At 65.3% G+C, this 17,125-nt stretch overlaps 1 protein-coding gene across 1 annotated transcript in view; it reads right to left on the bottom strand.

The window, feature by feature from the left end:
- Positions 1-14,898, bottom strand: part of COL7A1 (collagen type VII alpha 1 chain) — a 29,936-nt gene extending 15,038 nt beyond the window's left edge. Inside the window, exons 1-58 of the mRNA XM_063164329.1 lie at positions 14,840-14,898; positions 14,098-14,188; positions 13,809-13,989; positions 13,561-13,720; positions 13,374-13,467; positions 13,132-13,290; positions 12,750-12,913; positions 12,522-12,651; positions 12,315-12,437; positions 11,610-11,759; positions 10,814-10,933; positions 10,550-10,696; positions 10,266-10,382; positions 10,042-10,191; positions 9,637-9,765; positions 9,406-9,552; positions 9,117-9,242; positions 8,904-9,047; positions 8,697-8,822; positions 8,477-8,623; positions 8,269-8,397; positions 8,044-8,190; positions 7,757-7,876; positions 7,526-7,672; positions 7,314-7,450; positions 7,104-7,230; positions 6,883-7,026; positions 6,655-6,812; positions 6,521-6,562; positions 6,353-6,379; positions 6,193-6,237; positions 5,889-5,981; positions 5,471-5,542; positions 5,136-5,171; positions 5,008-5,061; positions 4,746-4,814; positions 4,548-4,661; positions 4,217-4,243; positions 4,020-4,073; positions 3,846-3,908; positions 3,666-3,725; positions 3,486-3,521; positions 3,316-3,360; positions 3,126-3,161; positions 2,972-3,016; positions 2,830-2,865; positions 2,724-2,750; positions 2,594-2,623; positions 2,349-2,420; positions 2,192-2,251; positions 2,060-2,095; positions 1,842-1,922; positions 1,682-1,717; positions 1,207-1,251; positions 1,047-1,118; positions 839-883; positions 706-732; positions 588-629 (exon numbers count right to left, since the gene is read on the bottom strand). Of these exons, the coding sequence (XP_063020399.1) occupies positions 588-629; positions 706-732; positions 839-883; positions 1,047-1,118; positions 1,207-1,251; positions 1,682-1,717; positions 1,842-1,922; positions 2,060-2,095; positions 2,192-2,251; positions 2,349-2,420; positions 2,594-2,623; positions 2,724-2,750; positions 2,830-2,865; positions 2,972-3,016; positions 3,126-3,161; positions 3,316-3,360; positions 3,486-3,521; positions 3,666-3,725; positions 3,846-3,908; positions 4,020-4,073; positions 4,217-4,243; positions 4,548-4,661; positions 4,746-4,814; positions 5,008-5,061; positions 5,136-5,171; positions 5,471-5,542; positions 5,889-5,981; positions 6,193-6,237; positions 6,353-6,379; positions 6,521-6,562; positions 6,655-6,812; positions 6,883-7,026; positions 7,104-7,230; positions 7,314-7,450; positions 7,526-7,672; positions 7,757-7,876; positions 8,044-8,190; positions 8,269-8,397; positions 8,477-8,623; positions 8,697-8,822; positions 8,904-9,047; positions 9,117-9,242; positions 9,406-9,552; positions 9,637-9,765; positions 10,042-10,191; positions 10,266-10,382; positions 10,550-10,696; positions 10,814-10,933; positions 11,610-11,759; positions 12,315-12,437; positions 12,522-12,651; positions 12,750-12,913; positions 13,132-13,290; positions 13,374-13,467; positions 13,561-13,720; positions 13,809-13,989; positions 14,098-14,179 (5,232 nt within the window). The 5' untranslated portion in view covers positions 14,180-14,188; positions 14,840-14,898. The remainder of the gene's footprint in view (positions 1-587; positions 630-705; positions 733-838; positions 884-1,046; positions 1,119-1,206; positions 1,252-1,681; positions 1,718-1,841; positions 1,923-2,059; positions 2,096-2,191; positions 2,252-2,348; positions 2,421-2,593; positions 2,624-2,723; positions 2,751-2,829; positions 2,866-2,971; positions 3,017-3,125; positions 3,162-3,315; positions 3,361-3,485; positions 3,522-3,665; positions 3,726-3,845; positions 3,909-4,019; positions 4,074-4,216; positions 4,244-4,547; positions 4,662-4,745; positions 4,815-5,007; positions 5,062-5,135; positions 5,172-5,470; positions 5,543-5,888; positions 5,982-6,192; positions 6,238-6,352; positions 6,380-6,520; positions 6,563-6,654; positions 6,813-6,882; positions 7,027-7,103; positions 7,231-7,313; positions 7,451-7,525; positions 7,673-7,756; positions 7,877-8,043; positions 8,191-8,268; positions 8,398-8,476; positions 8,624-8,696; positions 8,823-8,903; positions 9,048-9,116; positions 9,243-9,405; positions 9,553-9,636; positions 9,766-10,041; positions 10,192-10,265; positions 10,383-10,549; positions 10,697-10,813; positions 10,934-11,609; positions 11,760-12,314; positions 12,438-12,521; positions 12,652-12,749; positions 12,914-13,131; positions 13,291-13,373; positions 13,468-13,560; positions 13,721-13,808; positions 13,990-14,097; positions 14,189-14,839) is intronic.
- Between the last annotated feature and the right edge of the window lie 2,227 nt (positions 14,899-17,125).

Genomic DNA, 17,125 nt, shown 5'->3' with positions numbered 1-17,125 from the left:
AGGGCACAGTGGTCAGAGGCACTGTGCTGTACCAAGCCTGTGCCAGAGTGCACAGTGCTGGTGTTGTGTGTTTAAGGGCTGGGGTGTGAGGAATGCTCTCAAAATAAGAGGCAGAGGTGGAAAAAGAGGTGGCTGTGCTCAATGCAGCACCTGCTGGGCAGTGGGGGTCAGGGAGTGGCTGCAGAAAAAGGCACCGAGCAGCACTGCTGAGCCACAGAGCCACAGCTGGGGACACAGTGCCACCCTGCACAGGGCACAACCTGTGGCCAAAATTGTCCTGAGCCTCAGCTGAGTTGTAAATTGTAAAAGCAGAATTCCCAGTGAGTTGGGTGCTGCCATGGGACCCCTATGGGGCTGGGGAGCCAGGAGCACACCAGCTCCTTTGGAAACCTCAGCCCTACATGGCCTCCTCCATCACAGGGCATGAGTGTCAGCCCCTGTGCCCTGGTGTGCTTCTCAGTCGTGGGGCACATCAGCTGCTTGTGGCTGCTTTGGCCAGGGAGGGCTTGATGGATCCCAGTGGGCAGGCAGAGCCCAGAGGACAGCAGGGGTATCCCACCCCAGCATCCCAAACACTCAGTCATTACCTTCTCACCCTTTATCCCCACTCCTCCGGGCCCAACATCGACCTGTGGGGCAGAGAGGAGCTGTGGATGGGGCTGGACACCAGCCCAGGGGCAGGGAGAACAGGGAGGCAGAACTTACAGCTCGTCCTGGGGGTCCGGGAGGCCCCTGAAAGAAGGGCAAGGGAAGCAGGTTAAGGGGAGCTGGCACAGCCCTGGGGAGGGCACAGCTGGCTCTGGGGTGGGGGGCCACGTGTGGCACTGCCATCACTCACTGGGTCCCCACGGTCACCCTTGCTCCCTGGTGCTCCAGGGCTGCCCTGCAGGAAAGAGGGATGGAGTCAGGGGGGGAGGGAAGGGGGGACCCGTGGGGTGTGGGTCCTGTGGGGCAGTGATCTGTGAGGGGTGGTGGGTGTGGGACAGTGATCTGCGAGGCCTGGTGGGTGTCCATGGAGCACTGGGCACACACAAGGGGCTACTCACATTCCTGCCTTCAGGTCCTGGGTCCCCCAGGTCGCCCTTCTCCCCAGGGGGGCCACGGTAGCCAGGCAGGCCCTGGGTGGGGGCAAAGGGAGGATGTGCATTAGCAGGAGAGGCCGTGAGGCTCTGTCCTGCCCAGGGTGCCCAGCAGCCCTGCACTCACCCGGGGCCCCCTGTCTCCAGGCTTGCCAGGCAGGCCTGCTTCTCCCTGTGGGGAAAAAGGGGGTCAGTGGGGGGCAGTGGGAACAGGGGCAGGGGGAACAGGGGCAGAGGGAACAGGGGCAGGGGGAACAGGGGCAGAGGGAACAGGGGCAGTGGGAAGAGGGGCAGAGGGAGCAGGGGCAGGGGGAGCAGGGGCAGGGGGAAGAGGGGCAGAGGGAACAGGGGCAGAGGGAGCAGGGGCAGGGGGAAGAGGGGCAGGGGGAAGAGGGGCAGAGGGAACAGGGGCAGGGGGAACAGGGGCAGGGGGAAGAGGGGCAGGGGGAACAGGGGCAGAGGGAACCAGGGCAGTGGGAACAGGGGCAGTGGGAACAGGGGCAGTAGGAGCAGGGGCAGACAGAACAGGGGCAGAGGGAACAGGGGCAGAGGGAACAGGGGCAGAGGGAGCAGGGGCAGTGGTCCTGGGGACCCTCACTCACCGGGGTGCCTTCGTCACCTTTCTCTCCTCGCTCTCCCTGAGGCACAAATCAGTGGGCACCGGCCAGGAGAGAAGAGCACAAGTCAGCAGCATCCCCCTGCTCCCTGGCAGCCCCGCCGTGCTCAGGGCCACAGTGCCCAGAGCCCCGTGTCCCACACTACCTCCTTGCCGCGCAGCCCCGGCTGCCCCGGGGCGCCCGCTCGGCCCGGCTCCCCCTTCTCCCCCGGCTCTCCTGGGTCACCCTAGGCAGGGGAAGGGACAACAGTCAGGCCAGAGGCTGGGCAGCTGGAGAGAGAAGTGGCACAGCCCGCAGGGACAGCCCCTCTAGAGCCAGACAGACAGATGGACGGACAGACGAATGGAAGGGCAGCGACATCACCTTTGGGCCACTCCTGCCTGTGAGGCCAACGATGCCCTGGTGGTTGGAGAGGAAGAGCAGGTGTCACTTGGGGAGGGGCAGCTCCGTGGTCCCTGGCCAGGGGAGGGGTCCCCAGGGTGCCCCCAGACTCACCCGATCGCCCTGCTCGCCTTTGGGGCCAGCTGGCCCAGGGATGCTCAGGCCAGGGGGACCCTAAATGTGGAAGGACACAGCATGGAGCAACAGCACAGGCACCATGAGGCTGGGCAGGGCTGTGCCATGTGGTTCCTATCCTCAAGGCAGTACTCACACGGGCACCTTTATCTCCTGTGTCACCCTTGGGGCCAGGAGGTCCTTCTGGTCCTGGGAAACCTCTGTCACCCTGGAGCAGACAAAATCAGCACCCCAAACCACCCATTTCCCCACCCAAGGCAGCTGTGCACCAGGCTTAGGACCAGGATGAGCCCAGCTGTGCAATCCCCGTCCCCAGCCATGCCCACAGCCATGCCCACAGCCATGTCCAGAGGGTGGAGGGCACAGCTGGGCCAGGGTTACCTTCTCTCCAACACCAGCCACGCTGGGAGCCTGCAGGGGAAGCAGAGGAGACCATGCTGGGCACTGCCCATGGCTCCCTGTGCTGGGGCTGGGGCAGGCAGAGCGGGAGCTGCTGGGCAGCATCACTTACTGGCCTGCCAGGTGGTCCTGGGTCACCCTGCAGAGAGACAGGTGTCACTGCCAGCCCCTTCCCCACAGACCCCTGCCACCCCATCGGGACCCCCCCCTGCCCTTACCTTCTCCCCCCGGGGGCCACTCGGTCCTGGAGCTCCCTGTGGTGAGATCAGAGACCTCAGGGGGCTGGCAGTGCCTGGGAATGTGCACCCAGGGCATGGCAGCCCCTGGCTCCACAGCAGCACAGCCACCACCCCGACTCACCTCTCTGCCTGATGGCCCCGGGTGCCCGGGGGCTCCCATCTCACCCTGCACGAGAGGAGGAAGAGGAAGGTGTGGGGCATCCTGCCACCCCCTGCCAGCGTGGCTGCTCCAGGGCAGAGTGGGCATCACTCCACCATGCCCCAGGTGCACCTACCTTCTCACCCTGTGGGCCTGGCACACCACGGTCTCCCTGCAGAGCAAAGAGAGGAGGGTTCAGGGAGCCTTCCTCCCTCTGCATCACACTGCCCCAGAGCTCTTCACGAGTCAGCCCTGTGACAGCCATGCCCAGGCACTGCCACCAGCAGGTCCCAGGGACACCAGGACCCTGCCTGGGCACCTCTCACCTTCTCACCCGTCTCTCCCAGCTCGCCTGGCGCCCCGCGGTCTCCCTGGTACAGGAGGAACAAAGGGTCAGCGGCAGGAGGAGCTCTGGGGACATCCTGGCACAGAACCAGAACCCCCTTCTCTCTGCCAAGGCACGGCAGGAGCATCCCTGGGTCCCTGCACTGCTCACCTTCCTGCCCTGCTCCCCCGGCGGCCCCCGAGGACCCTGCAGAGGAGAATGGAGACATTGTCACCTCTGGTGTCGCAAGGCAACGCCCTGGCTGCCCAGCCAGGAGGGGTCAGTGTGCCTCGGGCCTGGCTCCTGGCATGGGCAGCTCCTGCCTGCCTTTCCTTCTCCCAGGACACTCACCCTGTCTCCTGGGTCCCCGGGGCGGCCGGGTGATCCTGGGAAACCTTCTGTGCCATCACCCTGGGGGTGTGGAAAGGTGAGAGCCATGCTCATGACACAGGATGCCCATTAGATGGGAATCCTCACTCAGAGTGGTGAGAGGTTCAGCCCCCGTGGGGAGCAGCCCTGCCACCTTCTCACCTTCTCTCCCTTCAGCCCAGGGGGCCCAGCAGGTCCCCGAGGCCCAGGGTCCCCAGGGAGCCCCTGCAAGAGAGACAATTTCAGCCTCTGGGGATGTGACTCACCCTGGGCACACACAGCCAGTGCAGCCCTGATCCCCTCTGCCAGCCCCGTGGGCCTGGGGGCTCAACTCACTGGGGGTCCAGGGTCCCCTCGAGGTACTGCCCCATCCACGAATCCAGGGGGGCCCTGCAGACAGAAGGGTCAGCTCCTGTGTGCCTGCCCTGAGGGCTCAGTCCTCCCCAGCACCCCGAGGGGCTGCAGTGCCCTTGGACACCCAAGGGCCTCCATCCAGTAGGGTAGAGGAGTCAGGGAAATGCACGGCCACTCACCCTTTCCCCTCGGTCACCCTTCTCTCCCTGCAAGGGTGAAAAAAGCAAATTAGTTCTGGGCTAGTTCTGGGCTGTTCCCATGCCCTCCTTGAATAGGAGAGGAACATGCTGGGTAGAGCCATCATCAGTGGCATCAGGATATGTGCATGCCATGTGCCTCTCCCCACGCTGCCCTGTGCCAGCATCAGCTCAGGCACCAGCATCTTGTGCAGGCACAGCCCACAGGCAGGGCCAGCAGGAGCCCACAGGGAGCAGCTCCAAGCAGCTGCCTGCTCCCCATCCCTCTGCCCACACATCCCCAGACTCCCCCATGCAGCACTGGGGGATTTACCTTCACAAACTCCCCAGGAGGTCCTGGTAGCCCCATGGGTCCGAGGGGACCAGGGGGGCCTGGGTCACCAAGAGGCCCCCGTGGGCCAGGGATCCCAGGTGGGCCAGGGCTGCCCTGCAGGACAGAGGGGCTCCATCAGCTCAGGTGTGGGCTGGGGTGCTGGCAGAGACCCCTTCACACCCGTATGCCCACACCTACCGGCACACCTGGCTCCCCTCTCGGGCCTGGCAGCCCCTGCCCTCCATCCGTGAGCACCCTGGGCTCTCCCTGCACCAGGACAGGGAGGAAAAATCAGTGACCACGTGTGCCACATGCGCCCTGCTGTGGCCACAGTGCCAGGGGTCTGGCAGGGAAAAGGGGAGGCCCTGGGGCCAGGAGATGCCAGGCATCAAGCCGTGCCCACCAGGGTCTCCAGAGCTCCCCAGGGACCCCCGTGGGGCAGCCTCTGCCCTTCACCTACCGGGTCACCTTTCTCCCCCTTTGGGCCAGGCAGTCCCGTGGGCCCACGTGTCCCCTGGGAAGGAAAGATGGGAATGAGGGGGGGTGTTGGGTGTGAGGAGGGGTGGGGAGGGTTGGGGCCATACTCACAGGATCCCCTCGAGGACCAGGGATGCCCTGGATGCCCTAGAAAACAACAGCTCAGGAGGTGAACACATCCCTGCCAGCCAGGGAGTGAGGATGGGATGAGATGGAATGGGGTGGCACGGCATGGCATGGCACGGCATGGCATGGCATGGCCAGCCAAAGCAAGGCTGGACAGCACACTTTGCCAGGGATACACCCACAGGAGCCAGCAGTGCCCCTGCCAGCTGCTGAGCCTCCCCCAGCACAGGGAGCAGGGAAGCAGGGGCTGGCTCAGGGAGCAGGCAGGGCAATGGAGAGCCCAATGTGCAGCAGCAAAGCCAGGGGACACCCTTACTCACTGGCTGCCCAGGTGATCCAGGATTCCCAGGGCGTCCAGGGCTTCCTGGTGCCCCATCAGCTCCAGGAAATCCCTGCAGGACAGAGGAGCATCATGCCAGCATCTGGTGTACCCCAGCACTGCCAGACTCCTTCAGTGCCCCCGGCAGTGCTGGCCCCAGCCCTGGGAGCTCAGGGCAGCCCCAAGGCAGGGCTGGATTCCAGGGTGCCTTTCCCCATGTGCTCAGCTGGGGTGTGAGGGTGCAGTGTGGGGCTGGGCTGGGGTGTGAGGGTGCAGTGTGGGGCTGGGGTTCTTCACCAGGAGTTCTCCTCCAGCGTAGGTGTAGAGACCAAAGGGACAAGGGGCAGTGAGAGGCCCCATGGAGTCAGGTCACTGTCCAAAGATCCTGGGGTGCCTAGGTGAGGGCCAGAGGTACTCACCCTGTCCCCCTTCCTGCCCGGACCCTCAGCACTCTCTCCTGGTGGACCCGGTGGCCCTGGTGGTCCTGGAGAGCCGGGAAGCCCATGGCGACCCTGGAGACACAGGGGAGGGGACAGGCTGGGTGGCAGGTGGTGGTCAAGAGGTGTTGCCAGTCCACCCCTGTAGCAAGGGCTGGACAGGTCCTAGCCCCACACCCACCCACTGGCAGGACAAAGGGACAAAGGAACATTAGGACATGGGGACCATGGCACTGCCCTCTCCAGGGAGCTGCCCCTCTTGTGCCCCCCTCCATCAGGTTATTACCGGCTGCCCAGGGAGACCTGGTGGTCCCGTACGTCCTTGCAGTCCCTGCAGAGACAAGGGCAGTAGTGAACATCCCCTGTGAGCTGATGTTAGCCTGGTTTGGGACATGCAAACCTCCCGAAGCCACCAGCTGGTGGCAGGGTGTCCCCAAAGCACTCACAGCCTCACCGCGCTCTCCCTTCTCGCCCTGCAAGGGACAGAGGGAAGGGGTTAGGGGCTGGCACTCCTGTGCTTAACTCCCCAGTGGGCTTCTGCTGTCAGCAGCTAGGGGTCGGTGACCCATGCTGAGCACCTGTGGCACAGCATGGCACAGCCCTGAGAAGCTCACCTTGGGGCACTTCATAGTGCAGGGCTTTGGCTTTGGCTCCGGCTGGCAAGAAAAGACAAGCCTGTGTGAACCCAGGGATCAGAGCTTACATGGGCTGCTCCCCCTTCACACCCCCAGGCTACTCTGGCCCTTACCCTGGTGGAGATGATGGTGCAGAGGTCATCGGCGAGCTCTCCCTCCAGCTCTGCCAGGTCTCTGCCATGGTAGAGGTACCGCGGGTCCTCACTGGTGACCATGCGCCGGAGCTGCTCCCGGTCTGCCCCCTCCATGCCCACTGCCAGCACCTGCACCCCTGAGCAGAGAGCACCCTCAGCACCCACAGAAATCCCTGCACACTCTGATGAGACCCTATTAATCCTCACCCCCAGCCTTGACATCCCTGGCCACAGTGATGGCATCATCCCCCGAGGGGCTGTCAGCCACAACCACCAGCACTGCTGGAACCCCGGCACGGCGCCCTGCGCCAGGACTCAGCAGGTACGTCCTGGCAAAGGTCATGGCTGCCCCTAGACAGGGAGAAGGAAGAAGGGACAGTCAGCAGGATCCCAGAAACACTGCCCCAGCTCCTAGAGCCGCCCCTCACCGATGTTGTTGCCGCTGGGCTCCTCGTAGCGCATGGTGCGGATCTGCTCCAGCACGGTGGGCAGGTCACTGGAGCGGTTGAGGAGCAGCCAGGGCAGGCTGCGGTAGCTGTACGTGGCCAGGGCCACCTGCAAGGGTGCAGGGGAGCAGTGGGCACCAGGGCCCACCCACAGCCCCCCGCCATGCCCCCAGTGCCGTGGCAGCAGCCTACCTGTGTGCCCTCGGGGCCCAGGCGCCCCAGGGCTGACACGGTGTTGGAGAGGAGGGTGCGCACAGCGCTGGCTCCAGAGGAGCTGTTGCGGGTGCCGTGTACCAGAAAGACAACGTCACCGAGGGCATCCCTGCAGACTGCGGGATGGGAAGGGATGAAGCCACCACCAGGGTGCAGACAAGCCCAGCCCACCCTGCAGGTTCCGCCAGTACCTGTGCGCTCGCTGACGGACGCCTCGGCTCCCGGAGTGCTCCCCAGGAGCGGCCGCAGGGTGAAGGTGTAGCGCTGGCCCAGGCGCAGCCCGGGGACCTGCTGGGAGCTGGCAGTGCTGGGCAGCGTCCGCGCCCTCTCCCCACCAGCTGCCGCCCAGGGCACAGTCAGAGGGATCAGCAGGCCCCTGCGGGGATGCCGCCCACCGTCCTGGGGCCACCCACTCGTCTCACCTGCGGGAGGGCTCCAGGAGAGGATATAGCCAGAGGCACCGGGCACCGGGGTCCAGGTGAGAGTCACCGAATCCCTCTGCACCTCCGTCACCCGCAGGCCGGTGATGCGGCTCGGGGCAGCTACCAAGGGGGAGCAAAGGGTGTCCCAGCTTCATGGGGCAGCCCCCAATGTGCTCCCTCCCCAGCCCAATGCTGGGACAGTCCGTCCCTGGGTGCCCCTCTGGGCTCAAGCCGTGTGTCAGGGGGCTCATGCTGCCTTTGCCCCAGGCAGACAGTCAGTCCCTTACTGGTGATGGCAGTGATGGTGGCTGGCTCGCTCTCCCGGCCACCAGCCAGGCTGGTGATGCTGATGTGGTAGTGCCGGCCCACTTCCAGTCCCGACAGGGTATAAGAGCTGGAGGTGGCTGGGAGCTGCTGGCTCTGCTGGGGCCCCCCTGGCAGGGGCAGAGAGGGGTGAGGGGGTGCGGGTGGGGGCTGGCAGAGATGCAAGGGCTCCAGCCAGCTGTGCTTACCTTCAGCCAGGCGCCAGAACAGGCGGTACCCGGTGCTGCCAGGCACTGGCAGCCAGGCCAGGCGCAGGCGGTGCTCCGAGGCCTCGGTCACCTGGAAGCCGCTGACGGGGCGTGGGGGCACTGCCTCGGCTGCCGGGCAGAGGGGCAGGCATCAGGGACAGGTGTGCCCAGTGCCACCCTGGGGTGATGCCCCTGCCCCAGCACTCACGGGTGGTGACCACAATGGAGACGGGGTTGCCTTCCCGGTTGCCAATGAGTGCCGTCACCTTCACGGTGTAGGAGACGCCTCCCTCCAGGTTGGGGATGTCAAAGGAGTTGGTGTGGCCAGGAACTCGCCGGCTGTTCTCCGAACCCCCTGCCAAGGACTGTGGCATCAGACCCCCACCCTGCTGCCCTCACAGCCCACCCCCATCCCTGTCCCACAGTACCGTCCCTGTGGCTCCACACCACACGGTAGGCAGTGGCTCCCGGCACACCGACCCAAGTGACACGGGCAACATTGCTCCTGGATGCCTGCACCTCCAGCTGCGTCACCTTCCCCACCTGCTCTGGCACTGTGACACCAAGAGGGCCACTGTCACCCCGGGTCACAGCCAATGGCACCAGACAGCACTGTCAGGCAGGGGTTACCTCACCTATCCGTCCCGTGGCAGTGACAGGGCTGCCCTCACGGCCATCCACAATGGCTGAGACACTGATGGTATAGACAACGCTGGTGTGCAGCCCATCGATGGTGAAGGTGGTGGGGTCAGCAGGGAGGAAGCGGGATTTCTTCACACCTGAAAGATGGCTGGGATAGGAAGGGCTCCAGCAGTGCTGCCCCAGCACCCCATGGTCCATACACTCACCGTCACTGCCTTGCCACGTCAGCAGGTAGCCCCCAGCACCCGGCAGCCCTCGCCAGGTGACCCGCAGCTGGCTGGGACCGGCCTCCATCACCCGCAGATCCGAGATGCTGCCCACCTCTGGGTACTCTGCATCACCCCATAACACCACAGCATCACCCTGAGGAGTCCAAAGGAACCCCACAGCCAAGCTGCCATCCCAAGGGGTTGCAGGGGGATAGAGACAGCTGCATGCCAGAGTGGTAACATGCAGTACCAGAACTCCTGGCACCAAACCCTGCCGTGGACTTACTGAGGCGGACGGTGAGCGTGGCAGCACTGCCCTCCCGGCCGCCTGCCAGTGCCGAGACACGCACCAGGTACGGGACACCCTCCTGCAGGTCACCGAGCTCCAGCCCCGTCTGGCTGCCAGGGACGCGCCTCGTCCTCTCCGTGCCATCTGCCAGGGGGAGGGCAGTGCAGTGGCTCGGTGCCAGCTGTCAGGATGCCCCTGGTGCCACCCTGGCCCTGCCCACAGACTCACCCTGGGTGTTGCGCAGCACCACTTTGTACTCGGTGGCACCGGGGACAGCGGTCCAGCTCAGCCGTGCCCGCCTGCCCGACTCCTCCACGAGCCGCAGGTCTGACACAGCACCCACGGGTGCCTCCACGCCTGTGAGGGGACACGTCAGGCACAGCTGGAGGGGCACAGCCTGGACAGCACAACCCCCACACTCAGCACAGCCCCCATACTCAGCACAGCCCCCACACTCAGCACAGCCCCCACACTCAGCACAGCCCCCATACTCATCCTGGGCTGTGACCACACAGCTGGGAGTTCTCATGGCCAAGGCAGTCCTCAGCCTGAGCAATGCCCATTGGCACATCCCTCCATGCCAAAGGCTTGGAATGCTGGGGGACAGCTCAGGAGACCCACAGCAGCACTGACCTGTCTGAAAGGTGGTGACAGGGGTGGCCACCTCCCCACCATCATAGAGCGTGTAGAGGGTGATGCGGTACTCAGTGCCCGGCTTCAGCCCTGTCAGCTGGTAAGTATTGGTGCTGCTGGGGAGAGACACTGTTCTGGGGGGCTCTGGTCCTGCAGGAAGGGAAGGATCACAGCCAGCTGCTGGCATGGAGGGCCCACAGGGGCAATAGGCACCCTGAGCCTACCTGTGGCTCTCTTCCACTCCAGCCGGTAGCCACGAGCATCATGGGCACTGGTCCAGAGCACTTGGATGGATGTGGGGCCCAGGATGTTGGTCTGCAGCGTCTGGTCTGTACCTGCCTCTGCAAGAGGGACCCCGTGGGTCAGGCTACCTTGTGCCACCCTGCTGCCAGCCACCCAGCCCATGTCCCTGGTCCCCACACATGGCAAGGATAGGGGCTATGAGGGCTGCTCCCTGCCCCCTCCCATGCACAGCAGCAGGATGGCATCACCTGTACCCAACACCTACCTGTCCTCTGCTGCAGAGTGGCCGCGGGCCCCTCCAGCTGCCTGAAGAGTGGGGCCACCGTCACCACATAGTCAGTGTTGGGCTGCAGCCCCACCAACGCGTGTGACATCTGCCCAGCATCCAGATCCACCCTGTGCCTGTCCTGCCCTGTGGGAGCCAGTGCAGCAGTGCCTTGGGGATGTCAGGCAGCAGGTGCCACCAGCTCCCTCCTGTCCTTCCTCAGGGACCGGCAGAAGGGGCACAAGCTGTGGGAGAGGCACCTACCTGTGCGGGTTGCCCAGGAGAGGCGGTAGCCGGTGGCGCCGCTGACAGGCTGCCAGGCCAGCAGCATGCTCTGTGCTGACACGTTGTGCACTGTCAAGTGCTGCACGCCCACCAGGTGCCCTGTGGGAGTGAGGTAATTGTCCATCTCCCCCAAGGGAATGGGGCAGCAGGAAGCACCTTCAGCTGCAGACCACTGTCTCCAGGAAGGCCCCTTGCCCTGCTCACCAGTGCCAACCACACTGAGGTCACTTCGTGCAGCCCGTGCTTAGGCGGCTCCTTCAAAGCATCAAACTGTGCAAAATGGAGCTCAAATGTCTTCCTCTTAATGCCTTAAATACTTTCTGTGGGTTAAGACTGCCTGGGGCAGCTGAAGGAAATGGTTTGCCAAAATCGGATGCTTGCAAAGGTGCTGCCCTGGGGCCTCAGCCCCACTCCTACCCGGAGATGCTTTCCAACAGCCTCTGCCCTTTCCTCCCACAGAGCACTGTACTCAAACCCTGCATTCTTTCAGTCAACATTTTTTACATCATGGGAAGAAAGCTCTGGTGGAAACACTCCCAGAAGGCTGCAAAGGAAATTGGGAGCACACAGTGCTGCATCCTGCCCTGGGAGCAACTTCTGGGGCCCAGAGTATCGCCTTGTAGCCATGCTCACCTGTGTCCCCATCCCACCCCCACAGGCAGCAACAGGCCAGGCAGCCCCATCCCAATGAGGCACAGTGATGGGAGGGGGGCATCCCTGTGCTGGAAACCCACTCCTAGCCCTGGCTGGGCCCAGGGGTTGGCACAGCACTTACGTGTCCGGGCGGTGAGGGTGGCAGGGGCAGCGGGCTGCTGTGCATAGTGGGGCTGGAGCACCACCACGTACTCAGTGTTGGGCTGCAGGTTGCTGAGTGTGGCTGACTGTGCACTGGCCGTCAGGCTCTTCTCCTCTCTTTGAGGTGCTCCTGGAGGGGTGTGGGGGACACAGGGAAATAGCACACACCAGGCCCAGCAGGGAAGGGGTGTCTGTGGGCCTGCACCCTGCCCTGAGGATGCCAGTCAGTGCCAGGGGTGGGGAGCACTGGGAAGAGGCTGGGACGTGGGCCAGGGCAGGGGCACCCCCTGGAGCGCCCAAGGCCAGGGTGAGGCTGCCAGGTGTGTGGCTCCAGCCCCGTCCCTGGCTGGAACGGGGGTCTGCTGCCTGCTCCCCATGTGCAGCAGCCATGAGGGCACACGCCAGGCCCCCAGCCATTGTGCACGCCCAAGCACACACCCTGAACCTTGCACATGAAGCCTCGGGGTGCAGGAATACACAGGCTGCCTGCACAGCTCTGCACAGCACGCGCCCCACGCCCAGCGCACGCGTGCCGGCTGCCGTGCGAGGGTGGGTGGATACACACCCACAGCACTCTGGGCAGGCATCCCTGCATTCACACTCATCCCTGCATCCCTCTGCCCAGGGGCTGCACAAAGGCAGGGAGCCCAGGCAGCACCGACCCTCGCAGAGCCCACGCCCTCACCTTGCACAGCGTAGCTGAGGCTGTAGCCCCGGGGGGGCTCGGGGCCAGGCTGCCAGGCCAGCCGCAGAAAGGTGGGTCCAGCCTCCACCACGCGAAAATCCAGCACGGAGCCAGCACGGCTTTCTGGAGCACACAGAAGCAGGGATAAGTGATAAGTCCCCAGCCCCACGCCTGCACTCACCCATCCCTGCAGCCATGGACACTCACGGGTCCGTGCTCGGCCGGACACGGACTCGCCGATGCTGTTGGCGTACTGGGCGGTGACAGTGACCAGGTACTCTGTCCCAACACGCAGTCCCCGCAGCACAGCGTTTGTCTCCCGTGGCCCCACGCTCACCTGGGCAGGAACAACGTCACCCCCCCATCTGCCCCAGGCCACACGTGGAGCCACCAGGAACCCCCAGGAGCTCTGAGCAGCCAGCTGGGGACACTCACCTCCTGCCTCTCTGCCAGGACAGGCTGCCCTAGCCCCGTCAGCGGCACGTACTGCACCCGGTAGCCGGTGATGGGGCCGCTGGCTGCTCTCCAGCGGACCCGCAGATGGTCCAGGCCCCGCTCTGGGATCTCCAGGTTGGAGGGACCAGTGTGGCTTGGCCCATCTGTGGGGTAGCACAGGGGCTGTTGGCTCCACAGTGCACGAAGCAATGAGGAGATCTTGCTGTGGCAGCACAAGATCTTGCTGTGGCAGATGTGTGCCCAATGGGATGGGATGGCCAGGAGGTCATTTTGGGGGTGGGATGGATGCTAAAGGTGCACAGTCTGGCACCCAGCACTGTCAGCCCCTGTGCCCCTCAGGGAGAAGGATGGGGGCCCATACCCAGCAGGCGCAGGGTGCCCCCAGCAGTGGTGCACACCCTCCGTGTTATCAGTGGCACCAGCGTGTCCAGCAGCTTGAAATCACCGACGTAGAAGAAGAAGGCGTCAGTAGGCATCGAGGCCACACGGACCAGCTCCTTGCGGTCAGCGTTCTTAATACCTGGGACACAGGGAGATGATGAGTGAGGGGGGAACCTGAACCAAGCAGAAGACTCTTTCATGTGCTGCAGAATCCTCACTCACCCACAGCGAAGACCTTGATGCCCTGGCTCTTCAGCTTTGCTGCTGGCCCCTCAGCATCATCCTGGGACTTGCCATCCGTGATGAGAATGCAGATCTGCAGGGCCAGGAAAGGGCTGTGGGATCCAGCATGGGGTCCATGGGCCTGACACTTCTCCCCATGTTGCCAGGGTCACTGCTCTGCACGTACCTGGGGGACCCCAGGCCGGCGCTGCGTGGGGCCAAAGAAGTTGTCAGCAATGTAGCGGAAGCCAGCGCCTGTGCGAGTGTTGCCACCCTTGTAGCTCAGCTGCTGGATGGCCCTCCGGACACTTGTGCCATCAGTGTGCTGGGAGAATGAGAACTCCACCCTGGGGAGTGCAGGGGGACACTGTCACTGTCACTGTCACCCAGCCCTGCCACCCTGCACCCCACCCATGCCCCCTGCCTTGGGCTCACCGTGGGTCATCACTGTACTGTGCCATGGCAAAGCGCACTGCCTTCTCACCCACCACCTGCACAAAGGGCCCCACCAGCTCCTCCATGAAGGTGCGGACAGCTCGGAAGTTGTTCCTTCCGATGCTGGATGAGCCATCCACCAGGAAGGCGATGTCAGCCTCCAGCACATCCTCACACACTGCTGCGGAGCAGTGACAGCACTCAGGGCACAGACTGGCACTGTGGCACATTGGTGCTGAAGCCCTCTTACTGTCCCACCCACCGTGCAGACCCAGTGCTCAGCGCCTACCTTGGCTCCTCTTCTGTGCCATGGCAGCTGGAGGACGCAGGAGCGCCGGGAGCACAGCCAGGAGCAGGAGTTGGCTGCTCATCGTGGGAGCCTGCAGGACAGGATGCTGCCACCACGGTCCCACACCAGCCCCAAGCCTTGGGGACAGCAGTTCGGGAGGTTCCCAGTAGCGCCCGTGCCAGAACGCCTGGCAGCGCTGGGCGGGCAGGGTGCCAGCGCCACCCCGGGCACCTCAGGGCGCGGAGAGAGCCCCGCTCCGGGCCGGGACAGGCGGCGGGAGCCGGCCCGTGAACAGCTGGTGGGGGGAATACAGAGAGCCCCGGCCCGGCTACAGCCCGGGATCTGCCTCTGCCACCCCTTCCCCTAACCCACGGCACGGCATGGGCATCAGCGCCCTTGGCCGCCGCCCGCAGGGGCTCCTCCGCCCCGGGAAGGTGCTCCGGGGCAGGGGGAGCCAGCGCGGGCAGCCCGGCCTGCCAGCCCCTGTCCCGCCGCACGGAGGGCACCTGGCCCGGTCCCCCCGCGATGTCCCAGCCCCAGCCCAGCCCGGCCCGGGCGGTGCCAGCCCCGCCGCACGGAGGGCACCTGGCCCGGTACCGCCGCGGTGCCTCCGCCGGGTCCCAGCCCCAGCCCAGCCCGGCCCGGGCGGTGCCAGCCCCGCCGCGGAGCGCGGCCGAGTGCCCGCGGTGCCCCTGAGGAGGCTCCGACCTCCCCGCAGTGCCCCCCCCAGCTCCAGGCTCACCCGCCGCCCCCGCGGGGCCGCTCCGTCCCGCACCGCTCCGAGCCGTTCCGTGCCGAGCCGTGCCGGGCGCAGGCGGTGCCGGCGCGCACCGGCCCCCGCCGCTCCCGCCCCTTTATGGAGGGCGGCCCGGAGCACGGGCCGGGGGGAGCGGAGCGGCGCGGCCCCCGCCCAGCCCGGCCTCCCAAAGGGCTTTTCCCACCGCTCCCGAGAGGGAAGGAAGGAAGGAAGGAAGGAAAGCAGCTCCTGAGGCTCTCCCCGCTCCAGGGCCACCCGGGCTGCCCCGCGGCTGCACGGCGTGCAGCGGCTCCGGGATGGGGATGGAGCAGGACAGGGCTGGACACCCGGGAACGGCTGCGGCTGGGTTTGCCGCCGAGACCTCCGTGAGGGGCTGAGTGGGCTCCAGTAAGGCTCAAGGCAGTTTTCCATCCAGCATCCGCATCTTTCAGGAAGGTGAACACCTCTGGCACCTGCCAGCCAGGAGCTGGCCACCCACTTCCATCCATCCGTCCATCCATCCGTCCATCCATCCATCCATCCATCCATCCATCCATCCATCCATCCATCCATCCATCCATCCATCCATCCATCCATCCATCCATCCATCCATCCATCCCAGGGAAATGTGTCCCGGACACTTGGGGCCTGGATCCAGGCAGACCTGGTTGGAGCTGCCACAGGGACTTGAGCCCCTGGCACCATCTGGGTTAAAGCCTGGCTCTGAGCACCAGCCCTGGGAAGGGCACTGGGGGTGAAGGGCTGCTCCCCATGCCAGCACAGCTCCCACCAGGCTGCAGGACAGCCAGGCCTTGTCCAGGATCCTTCCTGCACATAGGGCTAGGGGTACCCCAGCACATGGGGCCCTGGCACCCATAGCTCTAGTACGGGGTCGGTGCTGGAGTCAGCTGTGGGAACATCATCCTGCCCTGCTCAAAACACCATCTCACTGCAGGCTTGTGGCTGAGACCTACCCTGGAGCTGGAGACACTTGCTGGAAAGCCACTGGTGATGTGGCTGCAGTTGCTGGGAGGAGGAGAAAGGGAGAAGATGCCCAGCAAGGCAGGCAGGGACCTCGTGTTGCCCTGGTCTCACTTCTGCCCATCCTGTGACTGATGGAAGGGACTGGAACAGTCCCCTGAGGCTCCTCCTCAGCCCAGGGTGCACCTTTGACCCTCAGAGTTCTCCTCACCCCCAGGGCACCTGGGGGACCCCAGTGCTCCTTGGGGCACATCACACAGCACCTCATCCTCCCCACTGGTGCCTGAGCTCACCTGGGGTTGACCCTGCCTCAAGGAACCTGCCATGCACCCCCTGCCACCTGTCCTCTGTCCCCTTGGTCAGCCCTCATTCCCTGTCCCCAGCACCCCACGTACCTGTGCCCTCCTGGGCACTGCCCCAGGGGCTCCCCTCCGGCTCCTGGCAGGGCAATGCACAGACGAGTCCAGAGGCATCTTCCTGCGGGCAGCAAGGGGAGCAACAGTGGGGATCCCTGGGGCCCGGGGCCACCTCACAGCTGGGGGCCGGGGGCAGGGCCACCGGCCACCGAGCAAAGATGCTCCAGGGTCGGCTGCAGGCAACTTTCCCAGGCACAAGCTGTTCCCAGGCAGGGGAGGAGCGGCGATGCCCTCGCTCTTCTTAAAGGTACAGCAAGCAGCGCATCCCCTCCTCTTCATTAGCCTTCCTCTCCTCAGAGCTCAGCCCCGGCCCCCATGGCTGGCGGGCGGGTTCCGGAGCTCGCCGTGCCCGCGGCTGTGCCCCCGCCTGCCCCAGCGCTGCGGGTCCGGCCGGCAGCCCAGCATCCTCAGGTCAGCACCGTCCCTAGAGCCTCCTCCCGCCAGAGCCCGTTTAATGAAGACAGGGCGGCTGTCCCAATTAGACCGGGGGCTTGGTGAGACAGGGAGCGGAGGGGCCTGCCAAGGGCTCTGCGGCTGGCCCCGGGCCCGGAGCTGCGGAGCCGCCCCACGGCGCGGTGCCGGCGGCGGGGCACGGGCGGCCGGGGGTCACCGCGGCCAGGGGGCAGCGCCGGGGCGGGCAGCGCCCAGCGGCACCCGGACACCGGGACAGAGACATTTCACAGCAGTGCCAGGGGCTCTGCCCACCGCCCGGGCCCCAGGACTGCAGGCACTGCCTTGGGGTGCTTCCCAGCCACCCACGGCAGCATCTTGACCGCCTTACCAGCAGCATTGCCCTCACATGTGCGCCGGAGCGGGGCACAAGGGCGGCCGGGTCCCCAGAACCGGAGTGTCTCCGCCTCCGCGGTGTTTCCCAGCTTCCCTCCGCATACCAGGA

The sequence above is a fragment of the Melospiza melodia genome, chromosome 10, assembly GCF_035770615.1.
Source record: "Melospiza melodia melodia isolate bMelMel2 chromosome 10, bMelMel2.pri, whole genome shotgun sequence".
Taxonomy (NCBI): domain Eukaryota; kingdom Metazoa; phylum Chordata; class Aves; order Passeriformes; family Passerellidae; genus Melospiza; species Melospiza melodia.
Note: the sequence above shows the minus strand (reverse complement) of the source record. Positions and strands in the feature narration are given on the sequence as shown.